We start from the raw sequence: 19,818 nt of genomic DNA, 5'->3' as shown, positions 1-19,818 counted from the left end.
CTGCAGTGCTTCCTAGAATTTTGGATTTATCTTTTCTAGTTTTTTGTCCTGCTTCATAATTATACATAATTATGTGATTTTGTTATGTTATGTGTTTTATTATGTTTTGTGCTTTCTGCAAAAGAGAAAAAAAATGTGCCAGCTAATTCTCGCCTTATTGACATCAATGTCTTTTGGCTAAAATAGTCTGTGCAGGATTTTCCTTCTTCTTATCAAGGCTTCCATATTTTCATGTGGTCCAATTTTTTATTTCTTCTGGGCACCCTCTTTATTTTGATATTTCTTTTCTCTTTGTTCTCCAAGTAATTAATTTGTAGCTCTAAATTAAGCAATTTGCTTTTAACCAGTTGGCATTTTCATCAGTCAGCATATCCACATGTTCATCTGTACCTTCCTTAATTTCATGTACTATATCAGCATTTCCTGTAGCAGTAATGGGTTTCTGCAATGAGACTTACACCTCAGATTGCCCTGCTAGTTTTTCAGGCAATTATCTACCGCTTGTCCTTCTGGCAGGCTCATTGCTATCTTCCCCACTGTATTTTTGGTTTTGGGAGTAACATCAATCCACAGTAAGTGCCTACTACAGACTTGATGTTTCTCTGTGGAAATTTTAAGCTGTTAGTATTTTTTAAAAGAGAAAGTGGCCTTAATGCCAGCTCTATGCTGAGAGTAGAAGGATAACTCCAGTCATTTATTAGCTGGAGCTTTAGGGTTTCCTACTCCTCTAACTCGTTTCTCTTGGTTCAGAGTCCATAGGGTACCCAGTAGTCCTGGACTCCCATCATCCAGATTAGAGTGCTTCTCCAGACAGCATTGCTTGGTTTCTTTTGCTGAAAAGTCCAGGACATGAGGTGGGGTGGTACGCATGCAAGCTTCAACCCAGCATATTATCAGAATGCAGAAAAGTGGTCATGGACCCCAGGTATGAACATAGCTACAGGGATCTCTTCAACAGAGTGCCAATACAAAGTCATTCAGCTTGGGCTGTCCAGCATACAATAGAATTGAATGGCTTGACGCTTGTCAGCACCTACAGGCTGCTCCAGTTTTGGTCCTAAAAACATAGCTGAAGATCAACGCTTTGCTGAGGTTTGGAACAGATGCTGCTAGGGAAGGCAACCAAAACCCACATGTAACTTGGGATGTCCCTGCAGCTCCTACCCAATAATGCCTGTGCCCTTGGCGTCAGCTCACTGCATGAAAGAAAAGCAATTGGGAGCAGTGCTGGGAAGAAACAAGAAAGAAGAAAATACAAACCTGTCTGAAAGTAGTAGAAAGGACTGGCTAACCAAGGTCATATAAGTTGAGCAAGGTTGAAGGGCACATGACAAACATAGTGCTGGAGGACCTGAGACATGTGGGTCTGGGGGAAATCAGGCACATGTGGCAAGGATGAAAGGTAGGAGGAAAAGGACCCTGTCACATGCTGAAGATGTGGTACTCGGAGGAGCGATAAAGTGCAGCCCAAAGGAGTGGGTGGGATGTGGGGCCTAACTTACTGGGGGAGGTTGCAATAGAGATGGGATTTTGAGAGACTTCAAGAACTTCACCACAATGACAATATGGGGTGGTCATTAAGATGTAAGGGCTATGCTTCCAGCCTTCCCGTGTTATTTATTAGGCATTTAGAAAGTGACATGGAGAAACAGCACATGGGATGTGGGGAAGGAGAGGGAGAAAGACGGTGGATGGTGAGAGTCCAGGGAGAGGGAAACCTCTTCTTTACTGGGGACAAGGGAGGAAGAGGAAGCATAGCTGCAGCCTCAGCAGCTACAATGCTGCACATGTCAGAGAGAAATCCTCTCTCTTACATTTGTATATACACATTTTTGCATCTGCTAATGAGCCATAGTTTCCTCCCTCATTTCCAGTGCCAAAAGGTTATTAATTCCTGAAGTCTTACCTATTCCTTCCTGGCTGTCCTGCATGTGTTTTCTAATTTGTATTTATTTAGAAAGGTTAGTTTCTTGCTACACAGCAGAAATGTTTGTGTTAAATCTACTCTATAAAGGCCCTAAAAACACGAAAAAATCCTTTGGAAGCAGAAAAGAAATAGTTAGAATGAAAGAAAGGAGGTGCTGCAGGAAAACTCATTTGCTGAAAAATGTAGCTTATGTCTTATCAATTTAGTTCCAGATAAGTCTTCATTTTGCTGTGAAGACAGATGCGATAAATATGTTAATGGCAGATTTCGATAGTTCAGTTTGGAGAACTGCGAAGCCAGATGGAAGTGATAATTTTTCTTTCATTTTAATTTTGAAATGAAAAGCGAGAAGGCAAGAAAGTTCCTGATATCGTAACACCATAATGACTTTTTGAAGGATAATGGACCTTAGCACAGAATTATGAGAAACTATCATGCCCTGATACTTACTATTTTATTAAATTCCAGTTTCCCCAGCTGGAATTCTCTCAGCTTTCTTACAAGAGCCAAGCAGATTACTGCCTGTGACTAACTTTTCCAGTTCCACATTCACAAAGGTATTTAGCAGCAAACCTAACTTGAAGCTGCTAAGTATTTTACTGATTCTACTGTTGCTCAGGCTAGATACATGCCTAAGCAGACCACTGAAAACTAGAAAAGTTTTGCTGTTTGAATCCCCTGGAAGGGAAAGAAACAATAGGTAGCAGGTAAAAAGCCTAAGGAAATTTTAGGAAAGAATTTTCAAGTCTCTTTTGTTCAGGATCCCAACTGAAACCTTACTCTGGAGTTATTAAGTTAAAACTTGGTTTGTTATATTCACTGTGGTAGTTCTAATTGTGGAGAGAACAGGCACATGTAGCTTGTTCTTTTCAAATTAATTTTAATTTCAAGAAGGTGAGGGCCTGACTGGTTCCTCCCACTGTAACTTCTCTCCAGGAGCAACTTGGCAAGAGAGTGAGGTGCTCCATTCTCAAATCAGTAGCATTAACTTCTAGGGTTTTATTAGGTCATTCTCATTTTCTAGCTAAGCTCACAAATAAGAAAATGAGTGCCTTAAACTCTTTAATTCAACATGGCAGTTAGACCCCCACTGAGGACTTTATTCCAATGATTCCTGGGAGGAAAATATGGATTTCTTGTAAATGACTGCTTGTATCTTATGTTCTACAGCTAGACAAAGGGTATAATCATTGTTTTGTTATCACTGTTAGTTAGGGGTGCTTGTGAGTAGAGGTGATATTGGTTATTAGGTATTTTACATCGATGTCACATAGAAGTCTGATATCTGAAGTATGAGATTAATTTCATCATTCCATACTTGTTATTTTGCTTCATTTGTTTAGTTTGCACATATTTTCTTGGGGTTTGTCTTTGTTTATTCAATTATCACATAATACAAAATTGCAAACATATGTGGTCTGGATGTTCTTTACCCAAACGAAATGATCAGATGAGAGTGAAATGGCAAGTCTGCTCTGTGCTGTGGAGGGGAGAGATCTCCAGGCTCTGGAAGTGAAAGCTGTGTCAGCAGGAGCCAAGCCAACTTAATTAGCCCTGTGAAGAGACTTGGCAGAGTGCTCAGTTAATGCAGCTATATTATGTTTGAGAATTCATCTGTTGTCTCTGGACTTTGCTGAACTGTTCAAACACCCACGTCTCTGCAGCATTGCACCTTGCACAGAAGCAGAGGCAGTTCTTGCTCTCATCTGAGGTTCCAGTCCATACTGGCTGCTAATCTCACACCATTCAATGACTAACATGACCAAAATACAGTGAAACTGTACAGTCCTGCTCCTGACCCTAGCGTTCCTTTACCAAGGTCAGGGAACAGCAGGCAGAGACAGCTGGAGCCTCTCTGCCCTCACAGCCTTGCTGTGAGCTAAGAGGCGATCAAAGCACAAGATGTAGCTAGAGGTGACCCACTCTTGCAGAGTGTCCTCAGGTATTGGCATAAAACAGCTGGATTTTAGTCCTCTGTGGACTCATGTATTTAATACTGGAGCACCAAGCCAAGCAGAGCTTCTCAGCTAGTGGGCAAGGAAGCCATTCACCACCCTCCAGCAAGCATTCAGAGGTCCCTCAATACCAGGCAGGGAGCTGCCTGCAGGAGTACCATGACAATTCATGCAGTACTAAAGCTTATTCCAGGCTGCCACCTTGTCAGGCTTAACTTCGGCTCATTGGGACGTTCGTCTGTTATTTATGCAAATAAGTCTATGCATAGTCACAAAATATGCAAAGAGGGCCATTTATCAGTTTGGCATAATCTCCAACTTTCTGAACCCTCAGACATCCCTGATACATGTAGAAGAAAATGCAGTCTGCCCCATGCTGCCACTGGCAGAGACTGTATGCTACAATCCACGTCCTCTCAGAGGATTTTTGGTACTTGAGATAGAAGAGATAATGCATTCTGTGCCACTTTAAACCTATTATGTTGCAGCTCAGGATGCTTCATCTTATGAATAAAGGATCTCTACTTGTTTCACCTTTCCAGGGAGGGAGATTTATGAATCTGCATAACTCCAAGCATCCTGACTGCAGTTTATTATTTATTTATAACAACGATGTGACAAAAAATGTCCTCTGGAACAGCCTGCTTAAATGAGTTCCTTTGTCTGGACAGCTACAGTCAAAGGTCACTCTCACATGAATGTGCAAAGGAACCTCAGCTCATCCCTCTCCTGGGTTTATTGCTCTCTCTCCTCACTTCAGGAAAATATTATCTTCTGTGTGAGTTTAATCTACAATCAACATCTACCTGTTGTCATCCACACACAGCCATCAGTAACTGCAGGAGGTCTGAGTCCTCCTAATAAGGGTATGGGTTTACCAGAAACACAACTTTAGACAATTCTTCCCCAGTTCTGGATGCCAAGCCAGTACCAGGCTTATGGCTTCCCTGTTAGATCCATGTATCTACCCTAGCCTAACAGGATGGCTTATTTAAGCTGCTAGAAGGTTCACTGTACAAACTAGCAGAAAAGAAGTTTCTGTAGTAGAAGTAAAGACAGAAGAAAATGACACAGCTTTTTGCTGTATTACACTTATCTGAGGCACTCATTTTACCTATTCACTTCTTCTACAGTCTGTTGTAACGATCTCCCAGAACCTAAGTGGAGCTGTGGACCTGTGTGTGGTCTTAGAATTGGCACTGAGGGGAGAAACATCTCCAGCAAGCAAGGAGAGGTACTCACAAAACCTCTCCTTCCAGGGCGGCTACAATGAGACTTTAATTTGATAGCAACATAAAAATAACTTTCCTCTACCCCCCCCAAATTATAGTTGCATGAGTTATAACATTGAGTTTAAAATGCTGCCCAATCACAATGCAGAGGCCTGAAAGTGTTTCCAATGTTTTTCGTTCTTCATCTGTAGGGAATTTGTATTTGCACATGAGAGCAACTGCAACCTAAGTTAAATACATCCTGGACAGTCTGTTTTGTTAAAGTCCAACAAAGTGCCTTCCTTCGACTCTTTCGATGGAAGAGAATTGTGGTAAGTTGATCCCAGCCAGCAGCTAAGCACCCACCCAGCTGCTCACTCACTCCCCCCTCACATCAAGATGATGATCTCATCATGAGAGGGAATAGTAAGACCAAAAACAAGAAAACTCATGTGCTGAGACAAAGACAGTTTAATAAGTGAAAGAAAGTGAAAACCAAAGGAACAAACAAACAATCAAACAAAAACACCACCAGTGATACAAAGGCAGTCACTCACTACCTCCCACAAGCAGACTGATGTCCAGCCAGTCTCTGAGCTACGGTTGCCTTCCCAGACTAACTACCCCTCCAGTTTTTATTGCTGAGCATGTTGTTATATGCCATGGAATATCCCTTTGGTCACTTGGGGTCAACTGTCCCATCTGTGTCCCCTCCCAAGCTCCTGCCCAACCCTAGCCTACTTGCTAGGCAGCGGGCAGCCTGGGAAAAAGAGGCGGCCTTGACACTGTGGGTGCGCTGCTCCCCAATGGCCAAAACACTGTTATATTATTGATGCTGTTTTCCAAAACACCATATCTTACAGGCTGCTGTGAAGAAAATTAACTCCATCTCATCCAGACCAAATACAAAAACTAATGAACAAATGCATTGTCTTAGGTTAGCCATGAAGAAAATTGTCCCAGAAGTTGCACTTCCTTCTTAACATCAAGCGAGATTCTAAAATGGCTGCCCTTTTTGTTTCAAATCTATTTGCTACTTGCGTAAGTGCAAAAAACACGCAGTCAAAAATATCTCCACAACCTGACTTCCTGTGAATTTAATTGTGTCATTTCCAGCTGAGCAAAATTATCTTTACATCATTAAAACATATGCTTCCCCTTAATAAAGATTTAAATACAGCCACTTCAAGTCTCTCCCTTCACTTTTGTGTTGGTGCAGTAAAGGATTATCCATGCAATATTATACAGCCAAGCTTTCTGCTGTGAAGTCAGGTGGTTTCATTGTTTTTCATGGCTCAATTAACACACACTGGAGATTTTAGCCATTGTTGTCTCTAATGCTTAATTTGCCTATCACAGGGAACTCAGAACCATCTGTGTACATGCCATAAGGATACACCAGTGAAATGGAGACTAACCAACAGAACACGATCTATGATTATAAGAGATTCAAAGATGAGGTGGGATACCTTACCTGTGGAGCCTGTAGTACATGAGACACATCTTGCTTAGGTACTGCAAAACTAGGGTTTGGTGCAAGTGTTGGCTTTTTGGGAGGCCTGGGTGGTGGATGAAGTGTTTGGGTTTCATATCGTCGCACCATATAATATTGCTCTTCGCTGATCTCTTCCACTGTTGTCTTGGTCACAGGAGGCACAATCGTCTGGATGTCTTTGCTGAGCAAATGAACCAACATGTTTAAGCGATACACAGGAATCTCCCAGCTCTCCATTGGACTGCTGGTGCTACTGACCAACAAATAAGAGTCTGTGATTTCTTCTTCTAACTGTAGACCAGGCACAGCAGCCAAGACATCTTCCTCAACAGAAAGGTCCCTCACGGACACTTTGACATTAAAAGGCAAATGAAATTCTTTGCAAATCTCAGAAAGTTGGTACTGTTTCTTGTCATGAATCACTTCCACAAAGCCACCTTCCATGTACATAGGGAGGAGTACTTTCTTATATGTATCACTTAGTATTTGTTCACAGGCTAAAACGTCTATGACTTTCTTTCTTCCCTCATAGAGTACTTCACTAGTCTGGCATTGCTGAACTAGAAACTGGTCTCCAACTGAAACAGAAAAAAGCTCTTCATGAGGGGAATCAAAAGCTTTAGTTGCTACAACATGAAGCTGTTCCTTTTCACTTCTTGCTATGTCTAAGTCATAGGCAGTTGGAAACTCCCGAGGTCTTCTCTTGAACTTTCCTTTGTAGCTTATGGGAATTAAAAAATGTCTTTTTGGGGAATCACTTCTGATCTCAGAGGCTAGGACTCTTGTTGCCTGGTACTTTTTGTAGATGATGATCTCTTTTCCCGCATACAATAAGTTATAAGGTTTTTGACCTCCTGAAGGCCCTTCCATTATCTCAGCAACCATAGGAAATTCCTTGCTTGTTCTCTCAAATACATCTTCCAAAGACAGTGGTTGAAGGAAAGAGCTAATATCATAGCAGTCTGTTATATCCTTGACCTCGACATCTAGATCTGAGAGGATATGAACGATGTCCTTTCGAACTGAAAAGGAAAAGAAACACATTGATTTTTGGTTTCGAAATGACATTGGAATGAAATGTACATGTCCTGTTCATCAGATACTAAAAGCACATTCCCTGAGGTGTGCATCTCTATATGTTAACGTGCACTATTACTAGGGTCAGTCAGGTTTTAACTGTATGTATGAGATGTATGGCTATCAGATACACAAGAGACCTCACAAACAGAGAAAAAAGAGGAGATGAGAATAAGGTGTGGAAGAGAGCAAAAGTTTAATAAAAAAGAAAGGGAAAAGAAATGTAGCTCACTATCTTTTTTCACAGCACTATCTGTTCATCTTATTAAACTCTTTTTCTTGAGTACAAGATGTGTTTCTTTTATTTCATAGTAACTTACAGTTTCTCAAAAGAAATGGGTGGGGAAACATTTTTAATTAATAAATAGAATTTGAACCCATTAACACACATTGTTGCTGTGGCCAGTATGGGAGAAATATTATATTTTGATATTTATAAGAATAATGAAAACATCTATAATTATTAGAAAATAATAGGACTTTGAAAAAAAAAAAAGAAAGCAAAAGCTTTCTATTACAAAGTCTAAATTTATTGTTAATGAATGAATAAATTTCTACTAGAATAGTCCTCTGTGGAACTCTTGCATATTTTTCTGCTGCATTTGGTTTTATTCACTATCAGAACTGAGCCATTTCATTTAACAGTCTGACAGTGAACAACTCCTCTTTTATCACAACTGAACTTGAAAAATTTTGGATTCAAAACTTCCAAGCACAAAGCTGACTATGCATTCAAGGCTTGTTTAAGAATTTGGCTCCAGATCAGTGACACCACAGATCACTGACCAGGGCAGTAAAATTTAATGAGCAAATAATATTTAATGACTCTTTTCAGTAAGACTTATTCTGTATAGAGCTGCACACAAGATAGTGTATCCTGGCTTCACACTTCCTCATAGCAGGACATACCAGTATTTCACACTCAAAATTTGGTATCAGATGTGTTTTATGACAGTGATCCAGGATCTGTTTATTCCAACTCTGCTTTTGCCACATTGACACCTTCAGGTGACAAGCATCTTAAGAACCACAAGGTAAGGTCAAAGAAGGAGGGATGACTAGAGAAAATGGAAGTTTTCTATGAGCAATTGGGGGACTTCCACACACAAAATTTGTTCTTTATTAAGAATGAGAAGTATAGGAAATTCCTGCCCACAGCTTCTGAAAATGTAATCTGCTATTCCTCTTATCAGGAATCTTTTTTCTTGAATTGTGGATAGCATTTCTCATACTTTATCTTTTGTCTATTTATAGTTCTTCTAAAAATGGTGAAAAATCATTTTTCATGGTCCACAAGAAAGTAGTTAATCATGCACCATGAAGCCTACTTTTCAAGTTTGTATTAAATAGTTATTTAGGACAAATTTAATGTTTCTTAAATGTTATGGATGCTATGAAAAAAACCTGGCCTGAAATAAAATCAACAAAGGCAACTCGCTCTGTAATGTCTGATTGGAAGACAAGTGAACACCAAACCTTCCTGAATCTTCTGAAAGCTTTTTATAAACATTAAATTCTTGTTCATTCTGCAGGTATAACTAAGTGAGTATAGGAATACATCTAGGTGAATCCAGCTTCAGGAGATGGGCTAGATTCCTGGATCTAGCTAGAGTTGTAGAAAACAAAGTATTTTATCTCATGAAGACATACTCTCCAAAGTCACGGATCAAATCACATAGCAAGCACAGCTGAATCTCTCATGATAAGCATTTAACAACTGTAGTATATTCTGCTAACAGTCTCTGCTCATTTTATTTCTTTCTCATTCATTTACTTACATCCTTCATCAGAAAAGAACTACATTGTGAAATGATTTCCTGCTTAATATCCCCATGAATTAAGTATTTTTATTAGGATTTCATTGCTATGGATCTCACTGGTTTGATCCTGGTAAATGTAACAGGCAGCAAAACCTTCCCAAAAGCCAGGCTCCTATCCTGCAAACTTTGCCAGGATGAGCGCATCAACAAGTTGGAATTGCAGCAAGTTCCCATCTACTGCCTGAATTGTGCTCAAGCAAGGTCAAACATTTTAGCTTAAGTTGTTTTTTTGCTTAGGTAGGTATCTCTATCTCAATTCAGAGAGGGTACACTCTGTATTCACACACAGGTCGTTACTGCAGCTTGGCTATTCAAGGCACCATAACTCAGGAGCATTTCACTATGTGCTTATACCCTCGCACACCTTCTAATTTTATTTCCGTGACTAATTTCACTAACGGATTTAAAGTAAGGCGTAGATATAGGCAATGGTAAGAACAGAACCCAGCAGTTTCAATGTTTTGGTGGAACAACTAGAACACTAACAGTGTGCCATGGACAAATTAGATATATATTTTTAATAAAAACTCACAACATAAATCATAGCTTTTAAATATACTCGTTTTCTAATATCTTCCTGTTTCCTCAAAATGGTTTCAGAAACTGTCCGTCAGTCTTTTCTGTTTATACTCTATTGATATTTTTTTCTGCAATAGAGTAAAATAATATGGTTTTGCTTTCTGCAGTATTCTTATTCTGAAAAATGGTAGAGTGTATTATAGCATGCCTATCTATATTCTTTCTGCATCTCCTAGCCATAACCATAAATAATAGGTGGTTTCTCCATGGCCAAAGTCTGAGACACAGAGAAAGAGAATCTGAGAACTGAAAAGAACTCCTAAGTTCCACTTTTTCACTACGGAATATGTTTTGGCTTGTAATGATTATTTAATTGTAGTGATTAATAAAATGGCAACAGAAGGAAATGTAAGGTAACTATCTGAATTAACAGCTGATAAACTAATATCAGTGGCAAATTCTTGACCAAATTGAAACCCTCATGCTTATTTTAAGCAAATTTTGTGTATTTAAGGGAACTTTACTATACCAAGATGCACAGAACGTTGACTTTGACTCCTACTTACATTTCATTACTGCCTGCACTTCATAGACAGGTGTGAGAATCAAGCTACCATCAAAATTCTCTGGAAGTGGATTAGAGGTGTCCCACATTTGTAAAGTATTGGAAAGTTTGACAATCCGGTTCCTGCACTTAGGGATTTTCCATTCTGCAATCTCTTTTAGGGTGTATATCTGGTCTTCTTCACACTCATAGAATTTTCCTTCTTGTGAAAGAGGCAAAGTAAAGGAATGAGACTGATTATTTCTGACCACACCACAGTTCACAGCCATTGTTCCATTGACTTCTTCCACTGAGTTGAAAGTGATCTGTTCACCATGTTTGATAGTCAAGTTTGCCAACTTTATATCCTCAGAGCTGTAGAAACATGGATGGCCGAATCTTGTTGGTCCAATCGAGACTTTTCTTGTAATTTCTTCAATGCTGACATATGGAGTTTTATCTGCCACAACCTTATAAAGCCCTAAGAGCAGAAAACTTGTGTTATAAAAAGGGAAATACGCAAAGCAGGCCATGCCAAATTTTAGACTATGAATGTAATAAAAATGGGGAATGAAGCACATCAAATGATTCATAGCTGATATTTGGTTGCTAGAACTGAAACTCTACAAAGACAATATCAACTATATGATACAAAGTATAGGCAGCTGGAATTGGCCCTTTCTACTCTGCATTTGATATCTGACATCCAACAGTTTTACATACAGGATAAAAATTTTTCCTTGTCACAGAAAAAAGAAGAAAAATTGTCTTAAAGGATGATTTCCTGAGAACACAGATAAGAATTAAAGCAATAAATGCAGACATGGTATAAGGGAGAGCAACACTAATGTGATCAGTGAAACGCAGGATAAGGCTCTGCCTGAACATCAGTACTGCATATTCTTCCACATGCAAATTGGGGATTCCTGGACCAAGTATGTTTGAAGACACATCACAAATGAAAAGGTAGCACCTACAGACAAGAACGAGCAAAGGAATTTGATTTTAGCATATCTGATATACAGATGGAGTAATTAAAATTTTGGGTGCTGGAGCACTGTGGCCATCACAAGGCAATTAAAGTGCTGAAGTACTGCAAGGCAGAAGCTGCATCTGAGCTTCCCTGTCCCCTAGGGACATTATTATTTCATGTTAATCATGCCCCTTGGAGCTGTCTCATTAGGAGTCTACATAGCAAGAAAAATGTGTACATTTCTATATTTGTGTGAATGTTTTCACAGAGGAAGATGAAGTGGATGGTTTAGAGGACTAAACAGCAGAGTTTAGCTGAACTGTGTGATTTGGCTGTCTTATTCCCCAGGGGAGACAGTGGGAATGCTGCCTCGCAGAGTTACATTGCAGTTTCCTGGGACAGGCATCGACTAAGGCTCTCTTCTGAGTGAATATAACTGAACACAGAGGTTATTCCTAGGCCAAGTTTGCAAGCTAGGGGACCCATACAAATTAACTGGTAGCTACAGCTACAGTGACGAAGCAGCCCTTGGAGGTGCAGTGTCCTTTCTTCTTCCTTCCCCCAAAGCCAACTAGCAGAAAACCTATGGCCCCCACTGTTCCATGCTTTTGTCTCCTCTGGACCTCCCAGAGGACACTATGTCTTTGTGGTAAAGCAATATTCCCACCTTGGCAGTTACAGAGCATGGGATGGGGATTCAAGGATTGCTGCTTGTCAACACTAGAGACTCTTTCATGGCAGCTCAACATTTCACAAGTGATTTCTGTCATGTCTACAAGGGTTTAAGTGTCCCATCCAACTGCTGCCCATTGACTAGCACGGGAACTGGGTCCACATGGGCTATGCCTCCCTTCTCATGGGAACCAGAGTGTGGGAAAATGTCAGGATGCCCCAGCAGATACCTGGGTCTCAGCAAGCTGGGATGCTGCCAGAACACAGTTCCTGTTGGATGTTGGGAAGACACTCACTTCCTCCTCTAGACCTCCTCTAATAGTGTGATTGTTTAACAAATTAGATTGGGGGATCACTTCAGTTAAAAATAGCCTCCAAATTTCCTATTTTCTCCCACACCTTTTCCCTGATTTTCATCTGCTGACCACGATCAACATAACTGAGGGGCTTGCATGAACTCAGAGGCTTCTTAAGATTGTATTCTTTAAAAAGGGTATATCTAACTATTCCCTCATACCACGACTGCCTTTTTTTTTTTTTTTTTTTTTTTTTTTTACTTTTTGGCCACAGAATTGCTGTGATTCTTGTTTCATTGTAACAAAACCCACTACTTTGACTTCATAGCTTTAGCACCCTTCTTGTTAAAGGAGCTGTTGTCAAGATTCTGTCTGTTGAGTAGCTTCTAACTGAATTTATCACCAGATCAAGTGTTTTGGTTCTAGGTATCCCATAAGACCACTTGAATCTGTGGCACCTAACAGCTGAGGACTTGTCAGCAGCCTGAACAGCAATAGCCTATTTGATCTACTCCAGAGATAGTCACTACTTATAGCTATGTAACTGCTTTCTGTGATTCTCTGCCTTCAAAATTGTCTGTATGACAGTTAGCTTTTCCCGTGTGAAATTAGGACCCTTGTGCAAATACAACCTCTACACATATGTTCTCACTGCAGCACTATGGGAAAGCCTTCAGGCCTTTTTCTGGGCTGCAAAGAAGCCACATCCATGAATGTAGCTGCACAAGTACAAAGTAAAACTTAAACATACTTTTCTTTCTCTCCGATATTTTTGATGTTTCTCACAGCTGTTTTTAACACAAGTATTACAAAGCAAGTTAACTACCCCAGTCCTAACCACTACTGGAGCTGTCAGTGCAGATCAGGACAAACTGGTTCATGAACATTTAGAAAATATCACAGTGACAAGGCACCAATGACAAATCGAATTGTGGAAAAAATAGCATCCCCCAAACAGTGTTCCAGTGTCATGCTTTGCAAGCACAAGATGGGCATTGTCTCCTGGCAGTGCTGGGAGAAAGCGAATAGGAATATTCTTCAGTAAAGAATGTATTCAAAGTACATATGATGTATCCCAAAGGCAGCAACTATGTTTACTCATCTGAGATATAGAAGCACACACATTGCCCCTAGAAAACCTCTAGAATTGCATTAAAAAGCCTTCATAAACTATGTTAAAAAACCATTCCCAGTTGAAAATATTTGGCAATGTGCAGGTATGAGAAACATTCTTCTCTATGAGTTTGACAGCAGACTCAGACTCTACTAATTTTGCTGGGACTATAGAGCCATTTGGAAGCCAACTATTTCAGCAGCAAACTGATGAGCATCCTGGCTTGAAAAGTAGGTTTCATGTGGAAGCATAATTACCAGATCTCATACAAAACTAGACAACTGATTATCCCCTCAGGCCCAGGCAGACTGATTTTTTCAGGGTTGGGAACAGAAAAAATCTTCACCTTCCATTCTGCTGGCTTTCTTAATTTTGGTAATAGAATACTTTCATAGTCAACTAAAGAGCCATGTGGCCTTGCATGCTTAGCTTCTGTATTGATGAGACCTACGAAGTAGAGGCACCTAATAGCAATGTGTTTATGCTTATGAGTATGTAAAGTTCCATATGTTTCTCTCTCTATAGAAAAGTGGTGAATATATAAAAAAGTTATTTTGGTATGATGTGTGAAAGGCACAGTGTCTCCTATGTAAGTACCATAATCTGCCATGGTATCTTCTCATAAATGCTCTCCTTGCTATGATATGTATTAAAAAAAAAATCCAAAAAACCCAAACAACATTATCTGGAACCATTTGGAACCTTATTAAAATCATTATGAATCAAATTACAAACCCAAATGTTTTCTAAAGCTAAGACAGAAAGAAAATCTCCAGAGTAGGAGACATATGGTAAGTTTGAAGTGCTGAAGCTTGGACATTTTGAGGTCAAACAAAAATATTTTTGTACTTTTTCATAAATGATAAAATGACTGAATCAAATTCACTTAGACTTTCCTAAGAGAGCTTAGTGGACTGTTGGGGGAAAACCCAGATGGAACTAGGAATCCTGGAAAAAAGTCCATCTGGTTTATTGAGAGCTGGCATTATTGCTTTTACAGATCTACTTTCTAAATGTAATCTAGTCTATAACCAAAGTGCACTGATACCAAATATTTTTGGGGAAAATTGCAGATAGAGACAACAATAACTACACATACACCATAACTACAGGAATGTATGACCATTGTCACCCTACATGGATCCTCTGCATTTAGTGGCATTTCACTAGGTAAAGTGCTTGCATAGCCATAATAAGCCTCAAACCTAATCAGCCCATCACTTTCAAGAAACGTTTTAGGCATTAAAGTACACATTGGTAGAGAGAGAGTGTCTGAGAATCTGAAAAAAACATATTTTCACTGTTGTGGGAGAGAAAACATAGCCCAAGGATCACCCATTTAGTACTGTGGGAAAGCATGTTTTGATAGAAGGATGTTTTTACCAGCTTTTTACAGAACAGTACATGCAGCTGTCTTTTACTGGTTATAGACTGATAAAGTGTACCGGCTTGTAGCTTTATAGACCCCATTTTCAGTCTTAATTAGAGTCCTGAAGGAACACAGTATCCTTTCTATTCTTTCTTTTTCTTTCTTTCTTCCCCCCCCACCCCCCCGCCAGAAAACAGAAAACCAGTAGTTAGGCTTACCTAGTAGAGAAGCAAGTAGCCTTCAAGGAAAAATTGCAGAAAGACCTTCTGCCCCAGACTAGCAGTTTCTGTTGCCCAAGGGAATGCAGAAGACTGGGAAGGGTTCAGTTCCCAAGTTCTCTGGAGCTGGCTTGATTTCTACTCCTGTTTTCCTCCACCTCGACCACCCACTCTGCTACCTCTGCTGCTCCAGCATCCTCCTCTCCCCATCTTGCCACAAAGGCCATCTTTCCTCTCTTTCCACCATCTCCTATCAAGATGAGCCTTCTAGTGCCTAATCCCTCTATCTCTATGTGTGTGCTGTGTGGCCACAGACAAGTCTCCTGTCTTGTGGCTCACCGAGGCTGAGAGTTCAAAGGGACAGTCGTGCCCAGCTACGTGTCTGTCAAACCATTTAGGAATGAGCAGCAGCAACTGTCAGGACCTCCTGAGAATGGGGACAGCCCAGCAATACTTTTGCAGAATAAGGAATGTAACAGAACAAAATGAAAACATTTGTGCTAGCACACAGTTCAGGTGTTGTGCGAATGACCTGTCTCAGTGCTAACTTGGGAAAACTGTAGTTCAAAATGCTGTTAGATATAGTCATTAAAATGTCTAGAGTAACAGCAGGCTCCTTTTCTTTTACCCTGTGTATGAGAATAGGAAGAATTGCCTGGCCCTCTGAGGCATGAAAAAGAACAAATTAGAATGAGGATAAAATGAAATAACACAGATAGTGAACTTGCGGTTGCAGCGGTTTCTCTCATGCAAAGGGCAGATTAGGCCTTTATCAAGGATCTGATTTGCCAGAGCAGAAAAAAGGAATTCTGTAGACTGCAAATACATTCAGAAAGACAAAGAGTAAGGCTTGTTTAAAGCCAATGAGCCCAGCTCTTCACTCACAGAGATGCTGCCCCCAGAGTAACCTGAATAGAAGACTTGCTTACTTATGCCAGCATGCACACAGTGAAAGGATACATGAGCCCATCACATGCAAATGAGAACTCATGACAGAGAAAATGGAAAATAACATCAAAGCAAAATATTTCTATGCATCAACACTGGCAAGAGAGCACTATACATACTATGTAAATACAGTGACAGACTCCTAGAGACCCACAGATATTTTTGCTGAAGTGAGTCAATGGCAGTATAAAAAAGATCATCTGCAATTCGGTTCTGTGCATTGTTCTGGCGACAGGATCAAGAGAGAAACGCTGTTTCATTCAGAGCTTAGCATGTGAATGTAATAAAGTTAAAAGGTCAAGAAAAAGCATAGACTAGGACATCTTGACTGTGTAAAGCAGAATCATTCTTTAGCTAAGAACTAAATTAGACAAGTGACAAATTTACATCGTAACAAAAAGCTCTTGAGTGCTTAAGAGTACATATACTGAGAGAAACAAGAGCGGTGCTCCCTGTTGGGCTAATAAGAAGTGTCATTATGCCCCTCTTCAGTGCCGCTGTTCAGTAATACCCGTCATGTGGAGGATAATAATGATAAATTTCAGCAAAATGAATTCTGAATTTATTTTTCTAGTGAAATAACCCAGTTTTCTAGAACACTGTTAGGGAGAGTTCATAAGTATGCATGCAAATTGTAGTGATTAGACTGAATTTGAAAATGTGCTCAATAGGGCAACAGCATCCAAATGCCAAGTTGTTAAATAGATCACTTGAATGCAAAAAAATCCAGATTCACCAGGTTCAAGCACTTGAAATCACAAGTCATTCTGTTCTGAAAATCAGGGGATTCAACATTAATAAATGTAGGATTACTTTTATCACTCAGTTGTATTGGATATTTTAGGACTCAAATGTTCAAACTCATCTGCCAATCAAGATTTAGAATATGACTTCCTATATGTATATATATTTTAGAGATAGAAGAAATTTTAATAACAGCAAAGAAGCTTGGATTTCAAGAAAAATACCAAATATCTTGAGAGTTCACAGTACAGCAGTACTTCAGATAGCCACAGATAATTAAAATGTCTTTGATCACTATATTTGGGCCCTATGAGTGCTTGAAAATGGCATTCCAAAAAAGTCTTTTAATAAATGGTCATATAAATGATTCTGATTCACCAAGTAAGAAAAACACAAAAGTAAATTAAGGATCTACTGAGAAAAAGAGAATTATATATAGAACTATTTCGGAAAGAAAGCTGTATTTTGGAGATGGAAAATGAAGGCACAGCAGAAGATATTTTTCTGTGGAGTTCAGATGAAATATTACATTCCCATGCACTTTTACATTTTATTTGCTTCAAGAAGTATGTTTTTTCTCCCTCTGCAGAAAAAGGACATACCAGTTTGAGCAGTGGCATAACCTAAACCATATGTTATATATCCGTGTGCACACAGTCTCACTTGCTCAGCAATACATTATAAGAACATCACTGAGGTTACTAACTCAAACGATAGAAAATACCCATACTATGTTTCCCCATGCAGTATCAGTTTCACCACGCATGTACTTGCAGTACAATACAGTGTTAATTAAATGTTTGCATTCCTTTTTTTTTTTTCCCTACAAAATTGTAGTCTCATTCTTTGTGTTAGCTAGACCAAAGTAAGTCCTGCGTGTGATCTCAGGCTCTTGAGGGCTACTGAGTCCTTGCGTGTGCTCTGTCCCAGTGTTTCCTACATGCAGGTGTTCTGTAAGTTCTCTCCCAGACATCCACAGGCTGCCTCCCACATCCCACTGGCCTCCTCATGCTGTTTTCCAACCCACTCATCTCCTCTTTGCCAGGGGCTCCCATTACCTTTGCTGCCTGCAAGACTCCCAGCATCAGAAATGCCCTGCATCTGTATTTCTGTGTGAGTGCAGGCCTCCTCTGATGCTGGAAACCACCTTCACCAGTCTTCAGTCCCTGATCTTTGCATATCAAGTTTTCATCCTTCTGCCCTTCTCCAAGGTCCAACCTTTTTCTGTCATCATTTTCAAAACTTCATTTGCCTCCTCCACTTCCCACACATGGATACTCACAGTCCAGTACTTCTCCCTCTGCACTTCAGTCACTTCCCTATGTAAAACAGCCGGGCTCTAACAGTAGAAGAATTGAGATGAGAGCAGAATTGAAAACTGAATAAATATGATGTGATGACTAGATACCTTGGTACAGTATTTGGCCAGTTCTCCCTCACAAGGCAACATGAATAGAGGCAGATATGTTTCAAATAACAAGTCAGTACCACATGCCAAATTTCAAGTCCATCCTCCAAAATATGGCTATTTTGAGATTATAGAACAAATAAAGTGGTTTTGAAGCAGAAAAACACATTCATTTTCCTCTAATTGTGTTTGCAGGCATGAGGTAGACACTTTGGCTACTGAAATTAAAATAAGTCATTAAACCAAAACCAAAATGTAATGAAGGATTCAAAATATTTTTTTTTTCCAAAATAAAAGAATAAAAGTATAGTAATAGTAAATAAATTATAGTCTGAGAATACAGCAAGGAAGATTTCAGCTCAGACAAAGTTTGGCAAAGTTGTAAGTAACTGAAAAGAACATTTTTGCAATAATTCTCACACTGAGTGACCTCAAGTATAGAAAGCATTACTACCAAACATTATGACATTAATAATTTCTATCGAGGCTTGAAAAAGAACTGTAAGAATTGAAATTTAAAAATGAGTTGGTTGTGTCTTGTGCCATCTGATAAAATTGCACCCTTGACAGTGGAGTTGTAACCTCAAACAAATATCAGTCAAGACAGTAAATCAATAAAATGAACAAAGATGATTATTCAGGGTTATAATTCCTCAAAAATGTATTCATGAAATACTATACCAGGAAAATTTAGTGGTAATTCCACTTTGGCTGAAATTCGGCTGATTTCATTATTCTCACAGATACTTGCTATGAGCTTATTAATTTTGAAGCCAATAACTTTAATGACTTCTCCTGTTGACAGGCAGCATTCATTTCCAAACATTTCATAGATGGAGCCTGAAAAAAATACAAAAGGAAAGAAAAGCATTATTCAGCTTTTTCTCACTTTGTCAAGTGTCTTTACATCTTTGTATGAAAGTAAAAATACTTAAAATACGTTATATGAAATAATACTTATCCTGATTTAACTAATCTATTTTTTTCCTTAGTGTTATGAAAAAATCTGTCTTGTGCCTTCAGTGACCTCTAGGTCAGTTTTTGTGTACACTGTGTTGAGATGCATGTAAGGAGAACAAGGTCTGTATTTCCAGGTTATTAGACCAAAGCACAACAAGGTAGAGTATAGGACCACCTGGGCCATCATGAACTGTCTCCTGAAGTCAGCACGCAATAATGATGCTCAAGCAGGAAAGGTGCCTCTGCACAGCACAGCGCACAGTATATCCCATAGGAAACAGCAGACTGCAGCAGAAGGCAAAAAAATACAGACCCTAGAAGGTGCCCAGGGAGACACCAGGGAATATCAAAGTGCAACCAGCATTTGAGCTTTCTGTAGTAACAGAAAAACTGAAGAACGTACAAGCAACTGGAAAACTGGCTAATTAACAGTGGTAATCCCTGCCCCTTGCAGAAACAAACCTACTGATTCTGATCTGGCAGGAAAAAATTCCTTTTTTGTCTGTGATGTTCAGAAGTTTGAGCACCGGAACAAGGCAATCCGACCAAGTTTTCCAGAGCTTCCTCA

General features: G+C 39.5%; 1 protein-coding gene across 3 annotated transcripts in view; it reads right to left on the bottom strand.

Annotated features, from left to right (window-relative positions):
• THEMIS (thymocyte selection associated) overlaps nt 1-19,818 on the bottom strand; it is a gene marked incomplete at its 5' end in the record, with an annotated part of 82,339 nt that overhangs the window by 48,079 nt on the left and 14,442 nt on the right. For 2 of the 3 annotated variants that reach the window (XM_082048693.1, XM_082048692.1), the window contains 3 exons: nt 6,568-7,610; nt 10,571-11,029; nt 18,972-19,130. In XM_082048693.1, coding sequence (XP_081904819.1) covers nt 6,568-7,610; nt 10,571-11,029; nt 18,972-19,130 — 1,661 coding nt within the window. The remainder of the gene's footprint in view (nt 1-6,567; nt 7,611-10,570; nt 11,030-18,971; nt 19,131-19,818) is intronic. The other variant, XM_082048694.1, reaches the window with a different exon arrangement.

Source organism: Streptopelia decaocto (assembly GCF_964273445.1).
Source record: "Streptopelia decaocto genome assembly, chromosome: 3".
Lineage (NCBI taxonomy): Eukaryota > Metazoa > Chordata > Aves > Columbiformes > Columbidae > Streptopelia > Streptopelia decaocto.
The sequence above is the reverse complement of the archived record's forward strand: the minus strand, read 5'-3'. Positions and strand labels throughout refer to the sequence as shown.